The sequence below is a fragment of the Erinaceus europaeus genome, chromosome 11, assembly GCF_950295315.1.
Source record: "Erinaceus europaeus chromosome 11, mEriEur2.1, whole genome shotgun sequence".
Taxonomy (NCBI): Eukaryota; Metazoa; Chordata; class Mammalia; order Eulipotyphla; family Erinaceidae; genus Erinaceus; species Erinaceus europaeus.
Genome location: NC_080172.1, coordinates 50,943,623 through 50,966,893, shown reverse-complemented (window position 1 = coordinate 50,966,893; position 23,271 = coordinate 50,943,623). Strand labels below are relative to the sequence as shown.

Genomic DNA, 23,271 nt, shown 5'->3' with positions numbered 1-23,271 from the left:
CCTCTTGGGCCATGGTCATTGAGAACTCTTTTGTGAAATAACTTGGAGGTCTTGGGTTCCGAGAGAAGACTCCCTGGCTGGCTTCCTTTTCCACTCCAGCTCACCAGGAGCCCAGGACAGTTGTAGTTGGTGCTCAGCAACACTTGAGGCAGGAGACAGTGCTGCCCTACCCCCTTTGAATCCAGAGCTGAGCCTGGAGTCCTCCACTGTGCTGCCCTACTTTCCCAGCCTCAGCCTCGCCTCCTATTTGCAGCAGGCACTGGGCCAGAGCAGAGGCCTGAAGGGACCCATCCATCCTTGCTGGGGAATTCCCAGCAGGGGGGCTGCCTGGAAGAGGGGCTTCCTCACCCTCCCACACCCCTGGATGGAGTCCGAAGGGACAGCAGGACCAAGGGCCCCATTCTCCTGCCCCTTCCCGGCCCACTGTTCACAGAAGGCCTGGCGGATGCTGCCTTGGAGGATGGTGAGTGCCTTGGTGGCCCTGACCCAGCCCCTGGCCCCAGATCGAGGAGGTTGTGACAGCTCCACCCTGCATCGTCCAGGCTCAGCCTGGCTGTGGTCGGGCCGGGGCCTGCACATCCTGTGGCGGAGGTAGCCTCCAGGCTGGGAGATGGGAGGGAGCCTGCCAGCCTCGTGCCAGGGACACCTGTGCCCTGTCCCCGCAGTGGAGAGCCTGCGGCACCTGATCCTATGGAGCCTGCTGCCCAGTCAGCCTGCAGACACTCAGCCTGCTGGGGAGCCCGAGGATGACCTGACGCCGACACCTTCCATCATCAGCGTCACCTCCCACCCCTGGGACCCTGGCTCCCCAGGGCAGCCTCCCACTGGGGAAGATGGGGACAGGACAAGGCTTCCAGGACCAGAGCTGCAGGACGTGGGGGGCTGTTCCCTGGAGCACCTGCCTCCAAGGACCAGGAACTCAGGCATCTGGGAGTCTCCCGAGCTGGACCGGAAAGCAGAGGGCGAGACCACCAGCACTGAGGCGATGGGCAGTTACAAAGTCGTGAGGAAAGGTACTGGGCCGGGGCTGCGGAACACCCCAACTTTGCTGGGCAGGGAGGGCCTCCTGGCGGCTGCTTCCTTCCCCATCACTGGAAACCAGGAGAGGGAGGTAACTAGTGACCCAGGGCTTGGGGCAGGCTGGGACCTGGCACTAGTAATGTTCCTGCTGCTTGCTGTTCACTGGCCTCCTGGCCCTCTAGGAGAGACACAGCTATTCCCTGAAAAGTGGGGACGGAAGCTGTGGACCGTCTCCTCAGATGACAGTCTCAGGCTACATGGGGGACAGAGATGAGGCTAGCGGTTGAGGGGGCGGTGGTCATGTAGGACACGGCTGAGCATCAGGAGGGACACCCCAGCTAATGGGACTCTGACTGGCTCTGACTCAAGGTAGCCAAGGCAACCAGGGCAGTGATGGCTCAGGGCAGGGTTATCTGGGGCTGGGTGGGCACCCTAGGTAGTGCGGGGGTCTCCTGTCCTTCCTGCTGCGCCCCCCCCCACCCTGCCTGCCGTGTGCCACCCGCTCCAGGTTTCTGGGACTGCCCCTTCCTTCTCTCTGCTTGGTGCATCGGCAGCCAAGGTCTCTGTGACCCCATGTGCTCTGCGCTCACTTTGTGCCTCCTTCTCTCTTTCCCCCAATCTCCCCTCATCCTCTCCTTCCTCCCCCCTCTCGGTCTTCGCTGTCCCTGGTGGTGGTGGTGTCGGTCCAGCTGAGGTGGCAGGCAGCAAGGCTGGCCCCGCACGGCCAGGGAGTGACCAGTCAGGGCCCAAGCCACCTGACGTGGAAGGCGGACCAGAGGCCGCGGGTAATGACCCCCCGGGAGCCAGAGCAGGCCAGGGCAGAGTGGGCTGTGGGCTCGGGCCCCGCCTCTCTCGTGCACACCGCTAAGCACCCAAGAGTGAGGACAGGCTGTGCCCTGCCATGGGAACATCCTGTGCTGGGCCCTGGGGTGGGGCAGGAGGCCCCCAGTTACCACCCCAGTGTTACTGCAAACAGGCCCCCTCCTGCATCCTCCACTGAGGGCCCTGGGCTCCCCCCAACCTTATGGGCCCTGCCAGGGATGTTCTGTACCACCCTCCAGCAACCCCATGCCACCCTAGACAGCCAGGGTCTAGCCAGCATCTGTTGGGAGGACAGGTGGCAGCTGGGCAGGGCCAGAAAGGCTGGGGCAAAGGGAAGAGGCTGCTGGTGGTGGCTTTTCAGTGTCCCCTCCTCCTTCCCCTCCCCCTAGGGAGCAGCAGCTACTCCTGTGTCCCCAGAGGCTGCGCCAGGGCTTCCACCTCTCCCATAACTGCCATCTTCCAAGCTGGGCATGGCCTGTAGGAGCGCCCTCTGGAGGAGGAGCCAGCAGTGCACCTTCAGGCACTGCAGGCTGGCTTTCTGGCCTTGTCAGGGAGAGTGGGGACACTGAGGGGACCCTTTGAGGGGGTGGGAGCTGGCTTTAACTCCTGCTCGCTTCCTGATCTCTCTTCCTCTGTGGGGACAGGAAACTGTTTCTATGTCAGCATGCCAGCAGGACCCCTGGACTCCAGCACTGACCCCTCAGGGGTGCCCACCAGCCCCTCAATGTCTGATGGCCCCGCTACCTGGCAGGTAGCGCCGCAGCACTGCCAGCAGCAGCAGGGGGCTCTGGGGGTCCAGAGGAACCCCAGCTGCTCTCCCCCCAGCCTGGTGCTCAGGGACACGGGCCTCATCTTCCACACCATCGAACAGCTCACCCTCAAGCTCAACAGGCTCAAGGTGAGGAGGCAGGCAAGGGTGGAGGGACATGGGAGCCCAGATTCTGCCCTGGTTGGGGCCACAGCCCCTCTCCCCCCCCTGAGGAACTGAAGGACTTAGCCCTTCAACTCTTCCAGGACATGGAGCTGGCCCACAGGGAGCTGCTCAGGTCCCTTGGGGGGGAGTCGTCTGGAGGCACCACACCCGTGGGCAGCTTCCACGCAGAGCCTACTCGCTGGACAGACAGCTCTCTGTCACCCCCAGACAAGGAGGCCCTGGCCCCTGACTCTGGGGATAGTCATCAGCTGGGGCCCTGCCCTGAGGACGGTAAGTGAGGGCTCAGGCTGACTGGGGGATCCAGGGGCGAGCTGCAGAGCAGGGAGGGGGTGGGACAGAAGAGGTTCCCCCTCATAGTCTGCTTCCTCAGCTTCAGCAAGCCCCAGAAAGGGGCACCCAGAATGGGGAGCTTAAAACTAAACCCATCAGGAGCTGGGCAGTAGCACAGCAGAGTAAGCGCACATGGCACAAAGCGTAAGGACCAGCATAAGGATCCAGGTTCAAGCCCCCAGCTCCCCACCTGCAGGGGGTCACTTTGCAAGCAGTGAAGCAGGTCTGCAGGTGTCTGTCTCCCCCCACCCCATTTCTCTGTCCTATCCAACAACAACAATAGCTATGACAACAGTAACAACTACAACAAGTGCAACAGCAAGGACAACAAAATGGGAAAAATGGCCTCCAGGAGCAGTGGATTCACAGAGCAGGCACTGAGCCCCAGCAATAACCCTGGAGGCTAAAAAAAAACAAACTGAATCCATCTTCTTCTTAGGTCATAGAGACAACAAATAAGAGCATCAGCTCACACCTGAAATCTGTTTTTTTAGACTTACTTATTTGATGGGGGAGGGTTATATGGTGCCACAGATTGAACCCAGGACCTCATGCATGCAAGTCCTATGCTCTGCCAATGAGCAATTCCCCCAGCTGCCTAAAACTTGTTTGTAATAACAGTTCAAAACCAGGTTGAGTGGGCCAGGGGCACAGCCAGGAGCACCTTCAGAGCACAGACCTGCCTGTGTGCTTTGGGGAAAGTGGTATTCAGTAGATGACCCTTTCAGGCACCACCAGAAATTAAAGTTTATGGAGAACGAGGAGGACGCCTTGCCACTAACAGGTGGCTCCCAGGAACTCGAGGACTGTGCCGGCGAAGCCCAAGAGGCTAGCCCCTCATGACCCCCCTCTGCATGCTCCACAGGCATCCACACCACGCTGGAAGATGGCTCCACCAGCACAGCCTCGTCCCCAGCATTGTAGTTGACCAAGAGCCACCAGTCCTCGAGTGCCCCCTCCTGGAGAGCCTGGCGTATGGCAGAGACTGGAGACACCACTGTCAGGGAGACCAACACCGGTGGTCTGTTCAGATCAGAGTTGAGTCTCCACACCTCCCCTCCTTGCAGCCCCCTTCCCAGCATGCTGAGGCCCCTCGTGTGGGGGTGCCTTCAAACACGACAGGAAGGAAAGGTGCCCAGCACGAGTGCTTCCCCCTTCCCTCCTTTGCAGCAACCCAAGGCTGAGGGGTGTGGGCCCCTGGCTTCCCTGTCACGTTGGCTTCCTATAAATATGTATGTATTGTATGTGCATCTCTGCTCTTGTAAATACCCTGAACAGTTTGTGGTTATTGTTCCGGTATGTCAGCAAGCAGGCACCATGGAGAAGAGGTTTGCTTGTACTTCCTGAGGCCCGACCTCGAGGGGTGAGAAGGGCTCTGAGCCCAGCTAGAAAGGACCCCCATCTCTGCAGCTTGGGGCTGAGCTCCTTCTTCCTTCCTAGGACTCCTCTCCAGGGGAGATCACCCCACAAGTCTACCCTCCCCTGACTTCCTCCCTGTAGAAAACCAGTGTATCCGGTACGGAACTGAAAACTGGGCCCCCAAGTCGGGGTGTGGGGTGCTGAATGCTGGAGTCCCTGAGTTAACCTAGGACCACCCCAGGGGCCACTGCAGCCCTGGCCCCTGTTACTGTGTCCACACCACTCCCCCACTGACTAATAGAATATACACACTGTGCTAGGTGTATATATACATATATATATATATAAATATATATAATATATATAAAATATAGATATGGAGATGACTGTTTTGCTGTTAAAATAATGTATACTCTTTTATTTTCTTCCTTTCATGGTTGATTTTTTTTTTTTTTAAGAAAAGTTAAATATTCTTCAACTGTGGTGTGGTGTGGTGTGATTTTTGTAGCCACTGTGGTAAGAGTGACTGGAGGTGGGGGAGGACAGGAGGAGGCCCCATCACCAGCATCAGGCCCCTACACACAGGCTCACAGGACTCCCTGAGATGCACTGGGACAAAGCTGTACCACCCCACAGTCAGGCAGACAGCCCATGCATGTCAGCACACACATGTCTGAAGAGGGTCTATGGGCCCAGCCTCTAGAGGCCTCAGGAGCTGCCCCTGTGAGCTGCAGCACTGGAAGAACCTGGCCAGTTCCTCACTGACACTGCCTGGAAGCCACAGGGCAGGTGCAGCCAGGTCCCCCAAGACTGCCATCCCAGTCCACTGCGATTGGGTCGGGACAGTTCTCTCAGTCATCACTGACCTTTGCTTCTGAACCAAGCAAGTTGCTAAGTGCTGAGCACACAGAGCTGTAGGGGTCTCTGAAGCCTTAGAAGGGCTGGAATGGGCCCCCTCAGAGAGGCTGTAAGGTCTGGGCTGCCCTGCATCAGGTGGGGAGGAGCCCTGGGGGCCTGAGGCCAGGACACACCTATGAGAAGGATGGGGGGAGGGGCACATGTAGAAACTCCTGCAGGGTGGACAGTGGCCTCCTGAGCTCAGCCCCCTGTCCTTCCTGAGAACCTGCCCTCAGCACCGGGGATGGCAGCATATCAGCTCGTAGTCCCTTGCCTCCCCCCCTGCAGCATCTGAGTGCAGTGACAACGTGCAAACCTGGGCATGCAACACATGCAGCCCGTGGCCCAAGCAGCCAGAGCCAGGTGGGCTAGCGGCTGATCCCTGAGGGGCCCTAGCTATCCCCAGTAAAGCCTCACAGAAGCTCAGCTGTGTCTGGCCACATGTAATGAACAGACTCCTATGCCCCAGGGTTCTAGAACAAAGCCTCAGACAGCCTCAAGGGGAAGGGCAGCAGTCATGTTTGTTCACCATAGAGCTGGGCTGTCAGGAGAGGCGTGGTGGTCTCTGAAGGAACGGGGCTAGCTGGGGAGCCCCAGGATGTCATCCTCCCTCTTGGTCTTACTGATTGGGTCCCTGGGCAGCATCAGCTCCTGGATCATGGCGTACATGGGGCTTTGTGGGGGGAAACAGTTCTTCTGGGGGAGGAGGATGGGTACAGATCAGTCCACTCAGGCAAGGAACACCAGGAACCAGCACAATAGGTGCCTGGGCACTGGGGAGACAGGGCACTCACTGCCAGAGATAGCCAGAGCAGCCCCACGGGGCCCTTGGTGACACTCTTGGACTTGAACTGGACCTGGTACTGCACGGCGGTGAGGAAGCCCTCCAGCCCCACCTCTGTGATATAGTTCCCTGGCAAGAGAAGGCACAGGCCTCAGCCACCAATCTGAATCTTGCTCATCACCCTTAGGACCCCCTCCAGCCCCTCACTCCCAGAACCCTGCCACAGCTAGCCTGGCCTGGGCCTGCTGCCCAGCCTGCTGTTGCCCTCTGTAAGTTAGTGCCCTTTGCAGACAGAAGGGGAGGGCCAAGCATACGGAGGAGGTTGAGGTGCAGAAGGACCTTGTTCCCCGGCATGAAGACCTTCCCATCACGGTGCTCCACTGGCTCCAGCAGGGGGTTCACCATCTCCGTGGTTTCAGCAACCAACTGCTAAACATCGGGCAAAGGGGAGCCATCCATCCACCCATTCATTCAAAGTGTGTGAGCAGGCTCAAGGGAACCAAGATAACAAAGCCTCACTGGATGCCTTGTATGAAAAGGGCCATGACACCTAAAGCGTGGAGTCCTGGACGAAGGAAGGGGAGAGGGTGCTCCAGCTGAGAGAGCCACCTGTCCAGTGAGGATTGATGTTGTCAATCAACTGACTTAGCATGGCAACACAGGGAGACAGAAACAGGAAACTGGATGTAGAGCTGCCACCCCACCCCTTCTCTCTCTTAGAAGAAACGGTCTAGGATACTGGAGAAGATGTCTGAAGAGGCAAGGGGGTGTTGGTGGCCACGCCTGCCTTCCTGGGGTGCTGCCCCCACCCCACGCATGCTTTGTTCCTTGTGCAAGCAAATGAGGGGCAGAGTGAAGCATGGGGGGATCAGGCTGAGCTGAGAGTCAAAATGTGGACTCCTAACGAGCAAGCAGGGGCCTGCAGGTGCCATGAGCCCAGCCCCAGCAAGTCCAGGCTGGCTTTGGGGGACAGGGGGTGCAGGAGCAAGGAGAGTGTGGGTGAAGGGACAGCTGCTGGTGTTGGGGAGGCCTTGAAGCTGGCCTGCCCTTCCGGATGTCCCCGCGAACCTCGGACTCCAGGAGGATGCTACGCTTCTCTTTGCTCCCGGTCTTCGGCCCTTTGCCCTTGATGGGTTTTTGCTCAGGGATGGTGACCTCTGCAAGGCAAAGAGGCTGGAGTCAGCTTTCCTGGGCGTGTAGGGGCTCCACAAGCTTGGGGCTCAGGTCAGCTTGTGAGCGGTGTAGTGCTTCATCAGAAAGCAGGATTCAGCCTAGAAATGTGGGTGGGGAACTTCACAGCATCCCCCAAGAGAGGGGACTCAGAGGAGACATGAGAGGGGCCAGCAGGCTCACGTGGGCACACAGGTGCCCCTTGGGCCGCTCTCTGCCATCACACCAAGAACGGGCAGCAGGGGACACAAGACTTACTCCCTTTGCCAGCCTTTGTGGAGTCTTCTTTCTTAGGAGTCCCTTGGGTGGGGGACTGGCCAGACCCAGACTTCTCCTCCTTCTTTACCACCTCCTGAATGGAGGGGAAAGAGAAAGGTGAGGCAAATGTTGGCCCCTGAACCCCCAGCCTTCCCTCCTGCTCTCCCAGCCCTGGGGGGGCCTACCCCTGTCTTCTCCTTTTTCTTGCCCAGGCCCTTGGGGGTCTTGGTGGCCTGCATTTTGTCAGTCTTATCCACCATGGCCACGCTGCTAACTCCCATCAGCTGGCTCTTCTCCCGGTCGGTTTTCGAGTCCCCATGTCTCGAAGAGGACGGCTGTGCTCACATGGGGGAGGGAGGGGTCAAGGGCACCCAGCACCCTACCCAGCCCCATCTCCTGTGAGGCGCTGTGAGGAAGAGGGTCTGAGGGTGAGCTTGGGTGGGGGAATGCTCAAACTATATGAAGGGAAGGAAAAAAATGTAACTCCCCCAGCCCCCCAAGCTGGATGAGCTTTGAGCTGTGATTTCACCCTACATGGTTGATATGCACTGGACTCTCAAGCATGAGATCCTAAGTTTCATCCCAGCATCTCATGTGCCAGCCAGAGTAATACTTGGGTTCTCTCTCTCTGCCTCTGTCTCAAAAAGAAGGAAGGAAGGGAATCCAGATATGAACAGCCTGAGAGGGGACACAGTGGATTAAGCATTGAACTCTCAAGCTTGAGGTCCTGAGTTCAGTCCCTGTCATTGCATGTGCTAACGTGATAATCTGGTTGGTCTCTCCCTTCCTCTTACTCATCAACCAATCAGTAAGTATATTTTTAAGTTTGCAGATGTGAGGCACAAGGAATGAATTTAGAGGCCAAGCGCATATACTCCCATGTCTCCCATGTGTGAGTCAGAGCAGGAGACAGCACAGCTTCCCAGGTTTGGGCTCTGCTGCATGGTGCAGGGGCTGGACCCTGCTTCCTGTGGAGACAAGGCACCCTCCCTGGTAAGCTCTCTCAGAGGCCTTTGCTGCATGAAACCCCAGGCAGTATGAATAATGAGCGCCCAGTGTGAATAAACTCAGCAGGTGGGGTCAATCCGGTTTCAAACCTAGGTGATTTAGTAGGGACTGGACTGTAACGCACCTGATTGAAGCACACGTTACCATGCTCAAGGACTCCGGTTCAAGCCCCCTGTTCCCATTTGTAGTATGATTAGTTTCATGATTTGGTGAAGCAGTGCTGCAGATGTTTCTCTCTTATCTCTACCTCCCCTTCTCTAGTTCTGTCTCTATTCGATAAATACGTAAAACATGTTTTAAAATCCGGGGTGGTTTAAAAATCTACTCCTCGGGAGTCGGGCAGTAGCGCAGCGGGTTAAGCGCACGTGGTGCAAAGCGCAAGGACCGGCCTAAGGATACCGGTTAGAGCCCCCCGGCTTCCCACCTACAGGGGAGTCGCTTCACAGGCGGTGAAGCAAGTCTGCAGGTGTCTATCTTTCTCTCCCCCTCTGTCTTCTCCTCATCTCTCCATTTCTCTCTGTCCTATCTAACAATTACATCAATAACAACGACAATAATAACTACAACAACAATAAAAAGACAACAAGGGCAACAAAAGGGAAAATAAAGTTAAAGAAATACTTTTAAAAAAATCTACTCCTCGCTCCTAACTGACCGTGCAGGTGCATGTCTACGTGCAAGCGGACGCTGGGCACGGGTGGTGGGAGAGGGGCAGCTCACCGATCGCGACCGCTCCTGCGACCCCTTCTCCAGCAGGAGGCGCCGGCGCTCCACCACCTCCGTGTGCGTCAGCTCAAAGGGGCGCAGCACCTACAGCAGGTCCCCCCTCGGCTCAGCGCCGAGCACACGGGGCGGCCCCCTCCCCGCGCGAGGCCCCGCACCCACCTCCGCCAGCTTCAGAGCGCCCTTGTCGCGGATGCGGTTGTGGGCCAGGGACAGCCAGAGCAGGGAGCGGTTCAGCCGGAGGCCCTAGGGCGGGAGGAGGGGCCGTGAGCCCCGGGGACCCCCCCACCACCACCGTCACCGCCGCGCGCCCCGCCCGGGCCCCAGCAGCCTCTCACGTTGGCGATGTGCTCGGCGCCCTGATCCCCGATGTGGTTGAAGCCCAGGTTGAGCGAGACGAGCGCCCGGTTGCAGCTGTGCAGCGTAGACAGCGCCTGGCCCAGCAGCCGCGCACCTTGGTCGTCGATGTTGTTGTTCCGCAGGGACAGGTGCGCGATCCTGGGGCGGGCAGAGAAGGGGTCACTGTAGGCTCCCCGCAACTCAGAGCACCTGGGGGGAGGTGAGGCACTGAACACTCCTGGTGGTGGTGGTGGTAGGATGGGGGGAGTGGGGACGAATGCCTTGGAAAAGGCGGATAGATGGAGAAAGTGGGGGCTGGGGGGAGGGTTAAGGGGCAGGGGTCTCACGTGCTGTCCACGCTCATGAGCTTGTGGTATGACTGCTCTGGCAACGGGTTCCCCTCCAAAGACACCTTCCTGGGGGGCGGGAGGGGGCAGGAGACTCAATCCAGAGGTGCCACCAAAGGCTAGGTTTAGGGGCTGAGAGGACAGTACCCCACCCCCAAAGTATAGAAAATTTTACTGACAGCCCTCCTCCCCTCGACAAAAATATAAGCCAGTCAACGTGAGTCCTACATAAGGGTGGCATTGGGAAGGGGTCACTCCCCACAGTTAGTGAACCGAGGCAAGGTGACTTGTAAAATGGCTCAAGTGAAAGAGAGGCAAGTGAAAGAGAGGGCAGGCTTCGACAGCTGTGCCAAGGAAAAAATCCTCTTCTGAGTCACAACAACTGACCTTATGGCTAGAAATCTCTGTTCAGAAATTTTCTCCCATCTCCCATGGTTGTTCCTTTTTTTTTTTTTTTTTTTTTTTTTTTTGCCTCCAGGGCTATTGCTGGGGCTCGGTGCCTGCACCATGAATCCACTGCTCCTGGAGCCCATTTTTTCCCTTTTATTACCCTGGTTGTTTTTATCGTTGTGGTTATTATTACCATTGCTATTGATGTCATTGTTTTTGGATAGGACAGAGAGAAATGTAGAGAGGAGGGGAAGACAGAGAGGGCGAGAGAAAGAAAGACACCTGCAGATCTGCTTCACCGCCTGTGAAGTGACTTCCCTGCAGGTGGGGAGCTGGGGGCTCGAATTGGGATCCTCACACTGGTCCTTGCGCTTTACGCCCCGTGCATTTAACCTGCTGCACTACCGCCCGACCCCCAGTTTCTTTTTTTCCTTCCCCGTCCACCCCACCCCCAGAGTACCACTCAACTCTGGCTTATGGTGGTGCTGGGGACTGAACCTGGGACCTCAAAGCCTCAGGCCTGAGAGTCTTCTGCAGATCCACTGTGCTGTCTCCCCAGCTCCCTAGTGATGTCTTTTCTGGGCTCAACCTTTTACACTGGCCAGAATGTTTACATCTTTCACCTAAACTTAACTGCATTCATTTCCAGTCATTTTCCTGTCTGTCGCTGATTTTTCACATGGTCAGTTTTTTGTTGTTGTTTTTTTCTGGCTAGATTGTTTGTGATTCTCACATTTGCTGGTATTCTATAGGGAGAGCACTGGAAACTTCCAGTTGAGTGGATGAAACTCCTTCCCTCAATGGGGTTGGGGGGGTATCCATCCTATGGGGCTAGAAGTCAGGTCATCCCAGTGGGGCACTGAAGGTGCCATGTGAAGCAGGAGTCATGGTGAGCCTCAGAAAGAGAAACCACAGCATCAAAATTTCCTTCAATGCTGTGGAGGCCAGGCTCAAACCTGGGTTGTGGACATGTCAAAGCAAGATGCTATCTAGGTGAGCTACTTTGCTGGCCCAGCTCTGTCCTTCTCACAGCCAGTCACACCTCCAGTCACACTATATCCCACCTTGCTCCTGCTCCCTTGGCCTCAAGGGTGTCCTTTCCCAACTCCCTGCTTGAGCCTCCTAGTCCTTCGTCAAAGGACACCTCAACACTGCCTCCTCCAGGCAGCCTTCCATGCCTCCCACTCCCACATCCAGGAGGAAGACTTTGGCACTTCTGTCCCCAGGGTGCCCAGATTGCCCGTGGGCTCCACTCCTGAGTGCTTCCGGTCCTCCTGGATGAGCTTGGCTCCCTGTACAGAGGGCAGGTGATGGCAGAGGGAGTGAGATCCCCCAAAGCTCAGGCACTTTTTGGGTACTGGTGTTGGCAGGAAAGGGATCCCTTGTCAGACAGGAGCTTCAAACACCACAGGCCCCCACCCCCACCCAAGCCCTGACACCCTCCCTGCTGACCTGAGAGTTGGGGAGCAGAGCGGCAGCAGGGCGATGAGGGTGCTTAAAGTCTGGTCTGTGAGCCCCACTTTCCACAGGCTAGGGAGCACAGAAATGGAGCTGGAGAAGACCCCTCCTGCCCCCCATCCCTGCAGAGCACAGTCTCCCAAAATGGCCTCCTGCTCTGCCTTTTGTGGCCCCCTCACCAGATGGCCTGCAGCTGGCTAAGGGGAGGCAGGCATTTCCAGAAGATTCCCAGGATCCGGTCATCTACTTTCCAGCCTGCAAAAGGAAGAGCAGGGCCTCAGGCTAAGGTGGGGGCAAGGGGCGGGGACAGGGGTGGGTGTGGGGGGAGCACTCACCTCTGATGTAGATCTCCTTCACGGCCTTGTCCTCAGCTTCCAGCTCCACCTGGATGGTGGGTCGGAAGAACACGTACTTGCTCTCCACACTGTTGAGGCTGCAGGACCCCGACAGGCGCTGGTCATCTGGAGGCAGGGGCGCTAGAGGTGGGCAAGCCAGAGACAGGGCCCACCAGAGTCAGCAGGCATGAGAGGCCGACCTACGCCTGCCAGGTTTGGGCAGGAAGACCGGGAGTGGGTGCCCTGTTGGTGTACCTCTCACTCTCACACACATATACCCCAGCCACCAGGCAGCCCTACCCCCACCCCCAGCCAACACTCACCTAGGATGGGCTTTTCTGACATGGAGGAAGAGGTGACAAAGGTGGGGTGCGGACGGGGCCGGGGGACCACTTTGGGGAAGTCAGTATAGCCAGAACGAGTGCAGAGCTCGGCAAAGTCAATCTCCAGGATCCCGGTGCACTGGTACTCCTCTGCGGGTGGGGACAGCGGGCGCTGGCACAGGGGCACCTTAACTCAGAGGCCTGGCCAGTGACGTAGTGCGCAGCCCAGCTTCCAGCCCAGCTTCCAGCCCAGCCCTCACCACACTGGAGGAAGCTTCAGTGCTGTGGTGTGTCTACCAGCTGTCTCTCTCTAAAAAAGTCTCTATCTATTGTCTATCTATTGTCTCTGTCTAAAAAAGTCAGCCCAGAGCAGTGAAGCCTCGGAGATGAGGAGGATGAGGAGGAGATGGATCGAGCCAGGCAGTGGTGCACTTCATAGAGCAAACCTGTTACAATGTGCAAGGACCCAGTTCAAGCAACTGGTTCCCACCTGCAGGGAGCGGAAGCTTCAACAGCAGTGAAGCAGTTCTCTCTTGTTACTCTCCCTCTCTGTCCCCTCCCAATTCCTTTCTGTTTCTATCCAATATATATATATTTACCTCCAGGGTTACTGCTGGGGCTCAGTGCCTGTACCATGTATCCACTGCTTCTGGAGGCCACTTTTTCCCATTTCTGTTACCCTTGCTGTTATTAATGTTATTGTTGCTATTGCTGTGGTTGTTGGATAGGACACAGAGAAATGGAGAGAGGAGGGGAAGACAGAGGAGGAGAGAAAGATAAGACACCTGCAGACCTGCTTCAGAGCTTGTGAAGCGACCCCCCTGCAGGTGGGGAGCCGGGGGCTCGAACCAGGATCCTTACGCTGGTCCATGTGCTTCACGCCATTTGTGCTTAACCCGCTATGCTTAACCCAGCCCGCAATAAAATATATTTTTAAGAGATAAGAGGAGAGGAGAGAGCTTCAGGGAAAACTGCCTGGAAGGTGTGGGGAACCTTGAGGATGTGTGCTCAGCACGGGTGGGGGCAGGACTCAGAGAGGATTGAGGTTTCACTTGAACCCACCCTTTGGGGACCACAGATGGGAAGGCTGAGTGATTACAATGGGGGGAGGGGTTGAGGGAGGTGAGCCCCTTTGCAGGGGAGTCACCTGCTTCCCAAGCTCTCCCCTCTAGGGGTTGGGGAGCCTGTTGGTCCTTCCTTATCTTACTCACAGGCCTTTCTCTACAGCAGACATCCACTTCAACATGACCTGTAAAAACCTCCAGGGAGGTGACTTGGGAAGTGGCACAGCACTGAGCTCTGATGTGAGATGTCCCTCCCCACCCCCACAAAGTTGCCCTAAATAGAAGACTATCAATGAAACTCAGCCCAGAATGCCTTTCTGTAAGCCCTGCCCCTGATTTCCCATCACCCCCCCCGCCTTCATTCATGCTTTGTATTGTAATTTTTTTAATAATTTATTTCTTTATTGGGGAATTAATGCTTTACATTCAACAGTAAATACAATAGTTTGTACATGCATAACATTCCCCAGATTCCCATTTAACAATACAACCCCCACTATGTCATTCATCATCTTTCATGGACCTGTATTCTCCCCACCCACCCACCCACCCCAGAGTCTTTTACTTTGGTGTAATACTCCAATTCCATTTCAGGTTCGACTTGTGTTTTCTTTTCTAATCTTGTTTTTCAACTTCGGCCTGAGAGTGAGATCATCCCAAATTCATCCTTCTGTTTCTGACTTATTTCACTCAACATGATTTTTTCAAGGTCCATCCAAGATTGGCTGAAAATGGTGAAGTCACCATTTTTTACAGCTGAGTAGAATTCCATTGTGTATATATACCACAACTTGCTCAGCCACTCATCTGTTGTTGGACACCTGGGTTGCTTCCAGGTTTTGGCTATTACAAATTGTGCTGCCAAGAACATATGTGTACACAGATCTTTTTGGATGGATGTGTTGGGTTCCTTAGGATATATCCCCAGGAGGGGAATTGCAGGGTCATAGGGTAGGTCCATTTCTAGCCTTCTGAGAGTTCTCCAGACTGTTCTCCACAGAGGTTGGACCAACTGACATCCCCACCAGCAGTGCAGGAGGGTTCCTTTGACCCCACACCCTCTCCAGCATTTGCTGCTATTACCTTTTCTGATGTATGACATTCTCACAGGAGTGAAGTGATATCTCATTGTTGTTTTGATTTGCATTTCTCTGACAATCAGAGACTTGGAGCATTTTTTAATGTGTTTCTCGGCCTTTTGGATCTCTTCTGTGGTGACTATTCTGTCCAAGTCCTCCCCCCATTTTTGGATGGGGTTATTTGTTGTCTTGTTGTTGAGTCTGGCAAGCTCTTTATATATGCTGGTTATTAAACTCTTATCTGATGTATGGCATGTAAAGATCTTCTCCCATTCTGTGAGGGGTCTCTTGGTTTGGGTAGTGGTTTCTTTTGCTGTTCTTCTTCTAGCGTTTGCCCTTCTTCCGTAGCCAGTCAACAGCATCAGGTTGAGCCTGATGTAAAGTTTCGAGACCTCCTTTGAATCTGGAAAGGTGGCAGTCGTTGACTATGTGGGTCATAGTCTGTCTGTAGCCGCAGGGGCAGTTCGGGTCGTCTCTGGCTCCCCAGCGATGGAACATAGCGGCGCACCGGCCATGGCCTGTTCGATAGCGACTGAGGAGGGCCCAATCATAACGTGCTAGGTCAAAGCCGGGTTGACGCTTGCAGGGGTCTGTGATGAGGTGTTTGTTCTTTACCTCAGCTGACTGCCAGCTGGGATGCATTGGATCGACCTTCCCGTGGTGCATCTCGTGAGTACCCATTCATTGGGGAAACTGAGGATCCTTCCTAGCCGACTGAATCCACATGGATCCCAGTCACTTTCAAAGCCAGCAACAAGCAGCTCCTGCCAGCTTTCAAGCTGTTGGTCCTGCTCTTCGAGTCCTCCAACTTAATGCTGAGGGGCTGTCCTTTGCCAAACGCGTTCTTATTGGTCAACTGGCGATTCAGCATCAGGCAGATGTTATCTGCCTACAAGAAACACATATAGCAGTCGATGAAGCTGCTCGATTCACCATCAGTGGATTCGATTTAATATGCTATAATCTCCATCCTAAACACGGCCGAGCCATCTACGCCAAATCGTGTCTTGCGGACGTTTACCATCTTTTGCTGTGAAGAAGCTTTTAAATTTGATGTAGTCCCATAGGTTTATACTTGCCTTAGTCTTCCTTGTAATTGGATTCGTTTCATTGAAAATGTCTTTAAAATTTATGCGGAAAAAAGTTCTGCCAATATTTTCCTCTAAGTATCTGATAGTTTCTGGTCTAACCTCCAAGTCCTTGATCCACTTGGAATTTACTTTTGTATTTGGTGAAATACAGTGCTTCAGTTTCATTCTTCTGCATGTTTCAACCCATTGTTTCCAACACCATTTGTTGAAGAGACTCTGCTTTCCCCATGTAATAGTCTGGGCCCCTTTGTCAAAGATTAGATGTCCATAGGTGTGGGGCCTCATTTCTGGGCTCTCAATTCTATTCCACTGGTCAGTGTGTCTGTTCGTGTTCCAGTACCAAGCAGTTTTGATGACAATGGCCCTATAATACAGTTTGAGATCTGGGAGTGTGATGCCTCCAGTTCTGTTCTTTTTTCTCAAGATTGTTTTGGCAATTCTAGGTCTTTTCTGGTTCCAGATAAACATTTGTAGCATTTTTTCTATTCTCCTAAAAATGTGCTTGGGATCTTGATGGGGATAGCATTAAATTTGTAGATGGCTCTGGGTAATATATTCATTTTGATGATGTTAATTCTTCCAAGCCATGAACATGGAATATCTTTCCACTTCTTTGTGTCTTTTTCAATTTCCTTGAGTAGTGACTCATAATTTTCAGTATACAAGTCTTTCACTTCTTTGGTTAGGTTTATTCCTAGATATTTTATTGTTTTTGTTGCTATAGAAAAAGGAACTGATTTCTGGATTTCAATTTCTTCTAACTTAGTGTTTGCATAAAGGAATGCCACTGACTTTTGAATGTTAATTTTATAGCCTGACACCTTACTGTATTGCCTGATGATTTCCAAAAGCTTCCTGCTGGATTCCTTAGGTTTTTCCATGTATACTATCATGTCATCTGCAAATAAGGAGAGTTTGACTTCTTCTCTTCCAATCTGTATCCCTTTAATTCCTTGCTCCTGCCTGATTGCTATGGCAAGAACTTCCAACACTATGTTGAATAGTAATGGTGATAGTGGGCAGCCCTGTCTAGTACCTGATCTGAGGGGAAATGCTTCCAGTTTTTCACCATTGAGTATGATGTTGGCTGTAGGTTTGCTATATATAGACTCCACTATCTTCAGGAATTTTCCATCTATTCTCTTTTTTTGTAGTGTTTTGATCATAAAGGGATGTTGTATTTTGTCAAAGGCTTTCTCTGCATCTATTGATATGACCATGTGGTTTTTGGTCTTGCTTTTGTTGATGTGGTGGATCACATTGATTGATTTACGTATATTAAACCAACCTTGCATGCCTGTGATAAACCCCACTTGGTCATGATGAACAATCTTTTTGATATACTGCTGTGTCCGGTTGGCTAGAATTTTGTTCAATATTTTCGCATCTATGTTCATCAGAGATATTGGTCTGTAGTTTTCTTTTTTGGTTGTGTCCCTGTCTGCTTTTGGTATCAGGGTGATGTTGGCTTCATAGAAGCTGGCAGGGAGTATTCCAGTGTCTTCAATCTTCTGGAAGACTTTTAATAGCAGAGGTATTAGTTCTTCTTTGAAAGTTTTGTAGAATTCATTTGTAAAACCATCTGGTCCAGGACTTTTATTTTTGGGAAGATTTTTGATAACTGTTTCAATTTCATTAGCTGTAATGGGCCTGTTCATGTTATCCACTTCCCCTTTACTTAGTTTTGGAAGTTGGTAGGTATCTAGGAAATCATTCATTTCTTCCAGGTTCTCTAGCTTGGTGGCATATAGTTGTTCATAGAAGCCTCGCATGATATGTTGAATTTCTGCAGTGTCTGTTGTGATATCTCCTCTTTCATTTACTATCCGATTTATTTGGGTCTTCTCCCTTTTTTGTTTTGTGAGTCTGGCTAAAGGTTTGTCGATTTTGTTCACTCTTTCGAAGAACCAACATTTACTTTCATTGATCTTTTGTATGGTTTTCCTATTCTCAATGTTATTTATTTCTGCCCTAACTTTAGTGATTTCTGTCCTTCTGGTTGCTTTAGGATTCCTTTGTTCTTCTTCTTCTAGGTCTTTGAGATGTGCAATCAGGCTGTTTATTTGTGCCTTTTCTTGTTTCCTAATGTGTGCTTGTATAGCTATGAACTTCCCTCTTAGGACTGCTTTAGCTGTGTCCCAAATATTTTGATAGCTTGTGTCTTCATTTTCATTGAACTCTTGAAACATTTTGATTTCTTCCTTGATTTCCTTTTTGACCCAGAAGTTGTTAAGAAGTGTACTGTTGAGCTTCCACATTTTGGGACTGTTACTAATCTTTTGTTAATTGTTAAGTGTTAGTTTAATTCCACTGTGGTCTGAGAAGATGCTTGGGATGATTTCAGTGCTCTTGAATTGGCTGATGTTGTCTTTTTGGCCTAACATATGGTCTATCCTTGAGAATGACCCATGTGGATTTGAGTAAAATGTGTATTCCAGTTTCTTGGGATGAATGACTCTGAAAATGTCCAATAGTTCTAGTTTATCTATCTCTTCACTTAGCTCCCTTATGTCTTTACTGATTTTCTTCCTGGATGATCTGTCAAGTTGAGAGAGTGGGGTGTTGAAGTCCCCTACTATGATTGTGTTACTGTTAATATATTGCTGTAGCTCTTTCAGTAGAAGTTTGATGTATTTAGATGGCTTCTCATTGGGTGCATAGATATTAATAATTGTTAAGTCCTCTTGATTGACTGATCCTCTGAGCATTAAGTAGTGTCCATTCCTATCTTTTTTAATCTTATCTATTTTAAAGTCTATCATGTCAGATATGAGAATAGCTGTTCCTGCCCTTTTTTGTGGGCCATTGGCTTGAATGATAGTTTTCCATACTTTCACTTTAAGTCTGTGTTTGTCTTGTTGAGTTAGGTGAGTTGTGTTTTCTGATCCATCTTCCTACTCTGTGTCTTTTAATAGGTGAATTCAGGCCATTGACATTTATTGATATCAAAGATTGAAGATATTTTAACGCCATTCTTGTAGAGTTTTAGAGTGTTTTGATATATGTCCTATTTGTGGTGGTCTGGTTGTTTATAGGAGACCTTTCAGAACTTCTTTCAGGGCAGGCTTGGTGATGGTTGCTTCCTTCAACTGTTGCTTGTCTGAGAAGGTTTTGATACTTCCATCTAGTCTGAATGACAGTCTAGCAGGATATAGTATTCTTGGCTGAAAGCCTTTCTCATTGAGCACTCGATAGATATCTTGCCATTCTCTTCTGGCCTCTAGTGTTTGTATGGAGAAGTCTGCTGCTAATCTTATGGGTTTTCCTTTGTAGGTGACTCTTTGTTTTTCTCTTGCAGCCTTGAGGATCCTTTCTTTATCCTTATTCCTTTCCATTCTAAGTATGACATGTCTTGGTGTCTTTAGGTCTGGGTTAATTCTGTTTGGGACCCTCTGGGCTTCTTGAATCTTTATGTCTTTGGTGTTGTCTAGACTAGAGAAATTTTCAGCTATTATGGCCTGGAGAATGCTTTCTTCCTCTCCTTCTCTTTCTTCCTCTGGTAAGCCAATAATGCGTATATTGTTTCTTTTGAAGTCATCCCATAGGACTCTGTTGTTGTTTTCAGCATCTCTTAATCTCTTTTTGAGATCTCTTACTTTTTAGTTGTCTCTAATTCATCCTCAATCTTGCTAATTCTGTTTTCAGCCTCATAGATTCTATTCTCTCTGCCCTCTACTGTTTTCTGGAGTTCATCTATTTTGTTGCCCTGCTCTGATACTGTTTTAGCTTGTTCAGCTAGTTGCCTTCTTAGCTCAGCGATTTCAGCTTTCAGCTCTCTAATAACCATGAGATAATTAGAATTTTCTTCCATATTCTCATTTGTTGTTCCTGCATTTCTGATTACAATTTTTTTCAAATTCTTTACTCACTCCTGTTATTATTTCCTTAGCTAATGTTTGGATGTTGAACTCGTTGTTTTGTGCTTCACCCTCTGGAGGACTTTTAGCTGGACTCTTGTCCTGGTTCGAGTCTCCAATATTTTTTCTTGTTGTTTTAACCATTTTATATATTATGTTATGAGTTCCCTTTATCAGTACTTTTCAAATTATTGATCACTATTGCCTGGATTGACTTGTGTCTAAGTAATTTAATTAAAGGGTTTACCGTGGTGGAAGTTAACAGTTTTTTCAATCCCTGAGTTGGAGCTCAGTGGTGTAAAAGCCTCTTTTTTTTTCTTCCCTGTAGGCTATGGGAGCCTGAGGGCTTTTAAACTATCAATAGGCTTCTTAGCTTAATCACTGACTCCTGATCAAGAGATAAAGCAGGGTGTGGCAGAGATAATCCAGTGGTTATGCAAAGAGACTTTCACAGCCCCTCAGCTATGCCACCGAGGTATAGGTCTTCTCCTGAGTTTCCTGGTTAGATCTCTGTCCCCTGGTGTCCCTCCCTGTTGCTGCTCCAGATTCTGAGGGTAGTAGCAATGGAGACTCAGAGTTGCACTTCGTGAGTCTCTGCAGAGTCCTTTCCTCCCTTCAGCTGTCCCCTTGTTGTGGAGCAGACTGGAGGTGGTGTCTCCACTGATAAACTGTTGAACTGTTAGCAGTCACTTAATCTCTCCTTAGGCCCCTCTCTCCTCTCTGTCACCAGCCACGCGTGTTTGTACTCACGGGTGATTTACTGGGTTCCTGTGGTCATTCTAGTCCTGTCTTGTTCCTGTCTTGTTTCCGGGTGGTCTCCTTTGGTATTCCTAGTTGATCCGGGAGAGGAGAGGAGAGGAGAGGAGAGAAAGCGATCTGCTGCTCGTAGCTCCGCCTCCGGAAGTCGGTCTCTTTGTATTGTAATTTAAGAGCAAGTGCAACTTACACTCCTATCAATTTGAGGCTCAGGAACTGTGCTGGCAATAAAACTTGAGAACAGTTCATCTTATAGAGCACAGGACTTGCACTGTGCAGTGCTCCTGGTTTAATCCCTGGTGCCTCGTGTACCAGAGTGGTGCTCTGACCTCCCTCCATCCCCTGCACCACATGAGAGATCAGCAAAGACAAAAGGAGTAGAGCTCCATTCATGGTGGGCCAGTGCTTTGCTTTCTCAGCACACCCCTATCTCACTCTCCATTAAATAATAACAATAAAATATAAGGGCCAGGGAGGCAGCATAATGATGATGCAAAAAGACTCATGCCTGATGCTCTGAGGTCCAAATTCAATCTCTGACACCACCATGAGCCAGAGCTGAGCAGTGTGCTCTCATGCTCTCTCTCTCTCTCTCATTAAAATAAATCAAATAAAATATAAAATAATGAGGACTGCGGAGATAGCATAATGGCTATGCAAAGAGTCTTCTGTGCCTGAGGCTTCAAGGTCCCAGGGTTCAACCCCAGCAACACCATAAGCCAGAAGAGCTGAGAAGTGCCCTGGTAAAATAATGATTATTATATGAGTTGGGCAGTTGGCACACCCAATAAAACACATGTTACCCTGCACAAGGACACAGGCTCAAGTCTCCTCTCCCGATCTGCAGGAGGGAAAAGTTTCATGAGTGAAGAAGTGCCTCAAGTATCTCTCTGTCTCTCTCCCTTCCAGTCTCCCCTTCTCAATTTCTGTTTCTATCCAAAATAAATTATATATATTTCTGCACAGCCCTGTAGGTAACTCAGTGGATGAAGTACTGGACTCTCAAACATGAGATCATGGGTTCAATTCACTGCAGGTGCCACAGTGATCCTCTGGGTCAGTCTCTCAAATAAATCTTTGAAAAATAAAAGGGGGGGGGGTCGGCTGGTAGTGCAGCAGGTTAAGCGCACGTGGCACAAAGTGCAAGGACCGGCATAAGGATCCCGCTTCGAGCCCCTGACTCCCCACCTGCAGGGGAGTCGCTTCACAAGCAGTGATGCAGGTATGCAGGTGTCTATCTTTCTCTCCCCGTCTTTCCCCCTCTGCATTTCTCTCTGTCCTATCCAACAATGATGACATCAACAACAGCAATAATAATTACAACAACAATAAAACAAGGGCAACAAAAGGAAAAATAAATTAAAAATATATATTACTCTTTAAAAAAAAATAAATAGGGGCCGAGTGGTGGAGCACCTGGTTGAATACACGTATTACCATGTGCAAAGACCAAGGTTTGAGCCCTGCTCTCTACCTGCAAGGGGAATGCTTCACGAATAGTGAAGCAGGTTTGTAGGTGTCTATCACCTTCTCTCTCACTCCACTCTCAATTTCTCTCTGTCCTATCAAATAAAAATAGAGGATGGGGAAAGGGGGAAATGGCAGCTGGGAGCAGTGGATTTGTAGTGCTGGCACCGAGCCCCCAGCTGTAATAACCCTAGTGGGGAGGTAGCTCAGTGGATCAAGCATTGGACTTTCAAACTTGAGGTCCTGGGTTCTATTCCCGGCATTGTACATGCCAGCGTGATGCTCTGGGTCTCATAAATAAATATTTGATATTTTATCTATTTATGAGAAAGAGAGAGAACCAGACATCACTCTGGTACATGTGCAGCTGGGAACTGAACTCAGGACCTCATGCTTGAGAGCCCAGTGCTTGATCTGCTGCGCCACCTCCCGGACCACCAAGTAAGCAATTCTTGAAAAACGGATCGCAGCCCAGCGGGGAGCAGAGGGGCAGCGGGCGGCAGGGCTGCTTGCAGAAGCAGCCGACGCCATTTGCAGGCTCTGCCCGTCTCCGCCAGCGCCCGCGGCACAGACCCGGGGTCGCTCGCCAGGCCCCGCGCCCCGCCGCCGCGGCCGTACCGGGGTTCTTGGGCTCCTCCTCGCCCACCGAGGGCAGGACGGGCGTCGGCTTCTCCTTGCCCCCTCGGTCCCCCTTCTTGGTCACCGCCCCCGACGACTTCAGGGTCCCGGGACGCGGGGCCCTGGGGGAGGCCGCCGGGGCGCTCGTCTCACTCGACATGCCGGTCGGATCCGCGGCGCCGCCTGGGCCGCCTGACCTGTAGCCCCCGGTCCCTGTCGCCCCCGCCCCCGCCCGCAGCCGCGTCGGCTCCGCGTCTCCATGACAACGGCGCGTGCCGGAGGGGGGGCGGCAGGCTGGGGAGCGGAAAAGGCGGAACCGCACCGGAGTGGGCAGGGCTAGAGCGAGGGGCGTGGTCGGGAGGCGGGGCGGGGACTGGGCGAGGCCGAGATGCTGAGCCTCGGAGGCACCGGGGAGCCTGGGAGAAGCTGGTCTCAGCCTGGGGAAGAGCACCCTGCGGGAAAAGGCAGAGCCCAGTCGCGCTGCCCAGCTCTAGTTTATGGTGGTGCTGGGGACTGAACCTGAGACCTCAGAGCCTGAAGCATAAGTCTTTCCTAACCCTAAAGGTTTCTTTTTTAACCAGAGCACTACTCAGCTCTACCCCTGCCTACCCTAAAGGTTTCTTAAACTTAATTTATTCTTATTTTAGAGGGAAAGAGAAACACTGCAGTGAACTGGGAGGTGGTGCAGTGGAAAAAGCATTGGACTGTCAAGCACAAGGTCCAAAGTTTGATTCCCAGCACTGCACTGTACCAGAGTGATGTTCAGTTCTCCCTCTCTCCTCCTTTTCTTCTCTTAATAAATAAAATGTTTGAGGGAGAGCGACATTGCAGCACCTCTTCAC

General features: G+C 51.8%; 2 protein-coding genes across 18 annotated transcripts in view; one reads left to right on the top strand and one right to left on the bottom strand.

The window, feature by feature from the left end:
• Positions 1-4,948, top strand: part of ARHGEF11 (Rho guanine nucleotide exchange factor 11) — a 127,083-nt gene extending 122,135 nt beyond the window's left edge. For 6 of the 11 annotated variants that reach the window (XM_060201651.1, XM_060201645.1, XM_060201650.1 and 3 more), the window contains 6 exons: positions 254-463; positions 666-1,013; positions 1,710-1,805; positions 2,487-2,740; positions 2,857-3,046; positions 3,972-4,948. In XM_060201651.1, coding sequence (XP_060057634.1) covers positions 254-463; positions 666-1,013; positions 1,710-1,805; positions 2,487-2,740; positions 2,857-3,046; positions 3,972-4,030 — 1,157 coding nt within the window. In that variant the 3' untranslated portion in view covers positions 4,031-4,948. The remainder of the gene's footprint in view (positions 1-253; positions 464-665; positions 1,014-1,709; positions 1,806-2,486; positions 2,741-2,856; positions 3,047-3,971) is intronic. The other 5 variants (XM_060201646.1, XM_060201653.1, XM_060201649.1 and 2 more) reach the window with 2 other exon arrangements.
• LRRC71 (leucine rich repeat containing 71) lies at positions 4,855-22,697 on the bottom strand. Of its 7 annotated transcripts, none has more exons than XR_009552553.1 (16): positions 22,430-22,695; positions 12,498-12,647; positions 12,175-12,315; positions 12,019-12,094; positions 11,834-11,911; positions 9,992-10,060; positions 9,644-9,803; positions 9,468-9,551; positions 9,303-9,392; positions 7,760-7,909; positions 7,575-7,668; positions 7,215-7,303; positions 6,461-6,575; positions 6,157-6,275; positions 5,892-6,055; positions 4,855-5,496 (listed from the first exon to the last, which is right to left on the bottom strand). XR_009552553.1 is itself a non-coding variant. In XM_060201657.1 (15 exons), the coding sequence occupies exons 1-15, from the start codon at positions 22,587-22,589 to the stop codon at positions 6,019-6,021; spliced, it is 1,587 nt and encodes a 528-aa protein (XP_060057640.1). In that variant the 5' UTR covers positions 22,590-22,697; the 3' UTR covers positions 5,791-6,018. The 7 variants fall into 7 exon arrangements, 3 of the variants coding, with proteins under 3 accessions (XP_060057640.1, XP_060057639.1, XP_060057638.1); XR_009552552.1 differs by having other exon boundaries at positions 5,892-6,058; positions 22,430-22,693; XR_009552554.1 differs by having other exon boundaries at positions 5,892-6,058; positions 12,498-12,669; positions 22,430-22,538.
• Between the last annotated feature and the right edge of the window lie 574 nt (positions 22,698-23,271).

Coding starts and splice junctions, on each gene's coding strand:
- LRRC71 (XM_060201655.1), bottom strand. CDS start 22,589: ATGTCGAGTGAGACGAGCGCCCCGGCGGCCTCCCCCAGGGCCCCGCGT. Junction 6,576..7,214: donor GCATCCTCCTGGAGTCCGAG/GTTCGCGGGGAC, acceptor CCCGATGTTTAG/CAGTTGGTTGCTGAAACCAC. Junction 6,276..6,460: donor TCTGCACCTCAACCTCCTCC/GTATGCTTGGCC, acceptor TTCTCTTGCCAG/GGAACTATATCACAGAGGTG.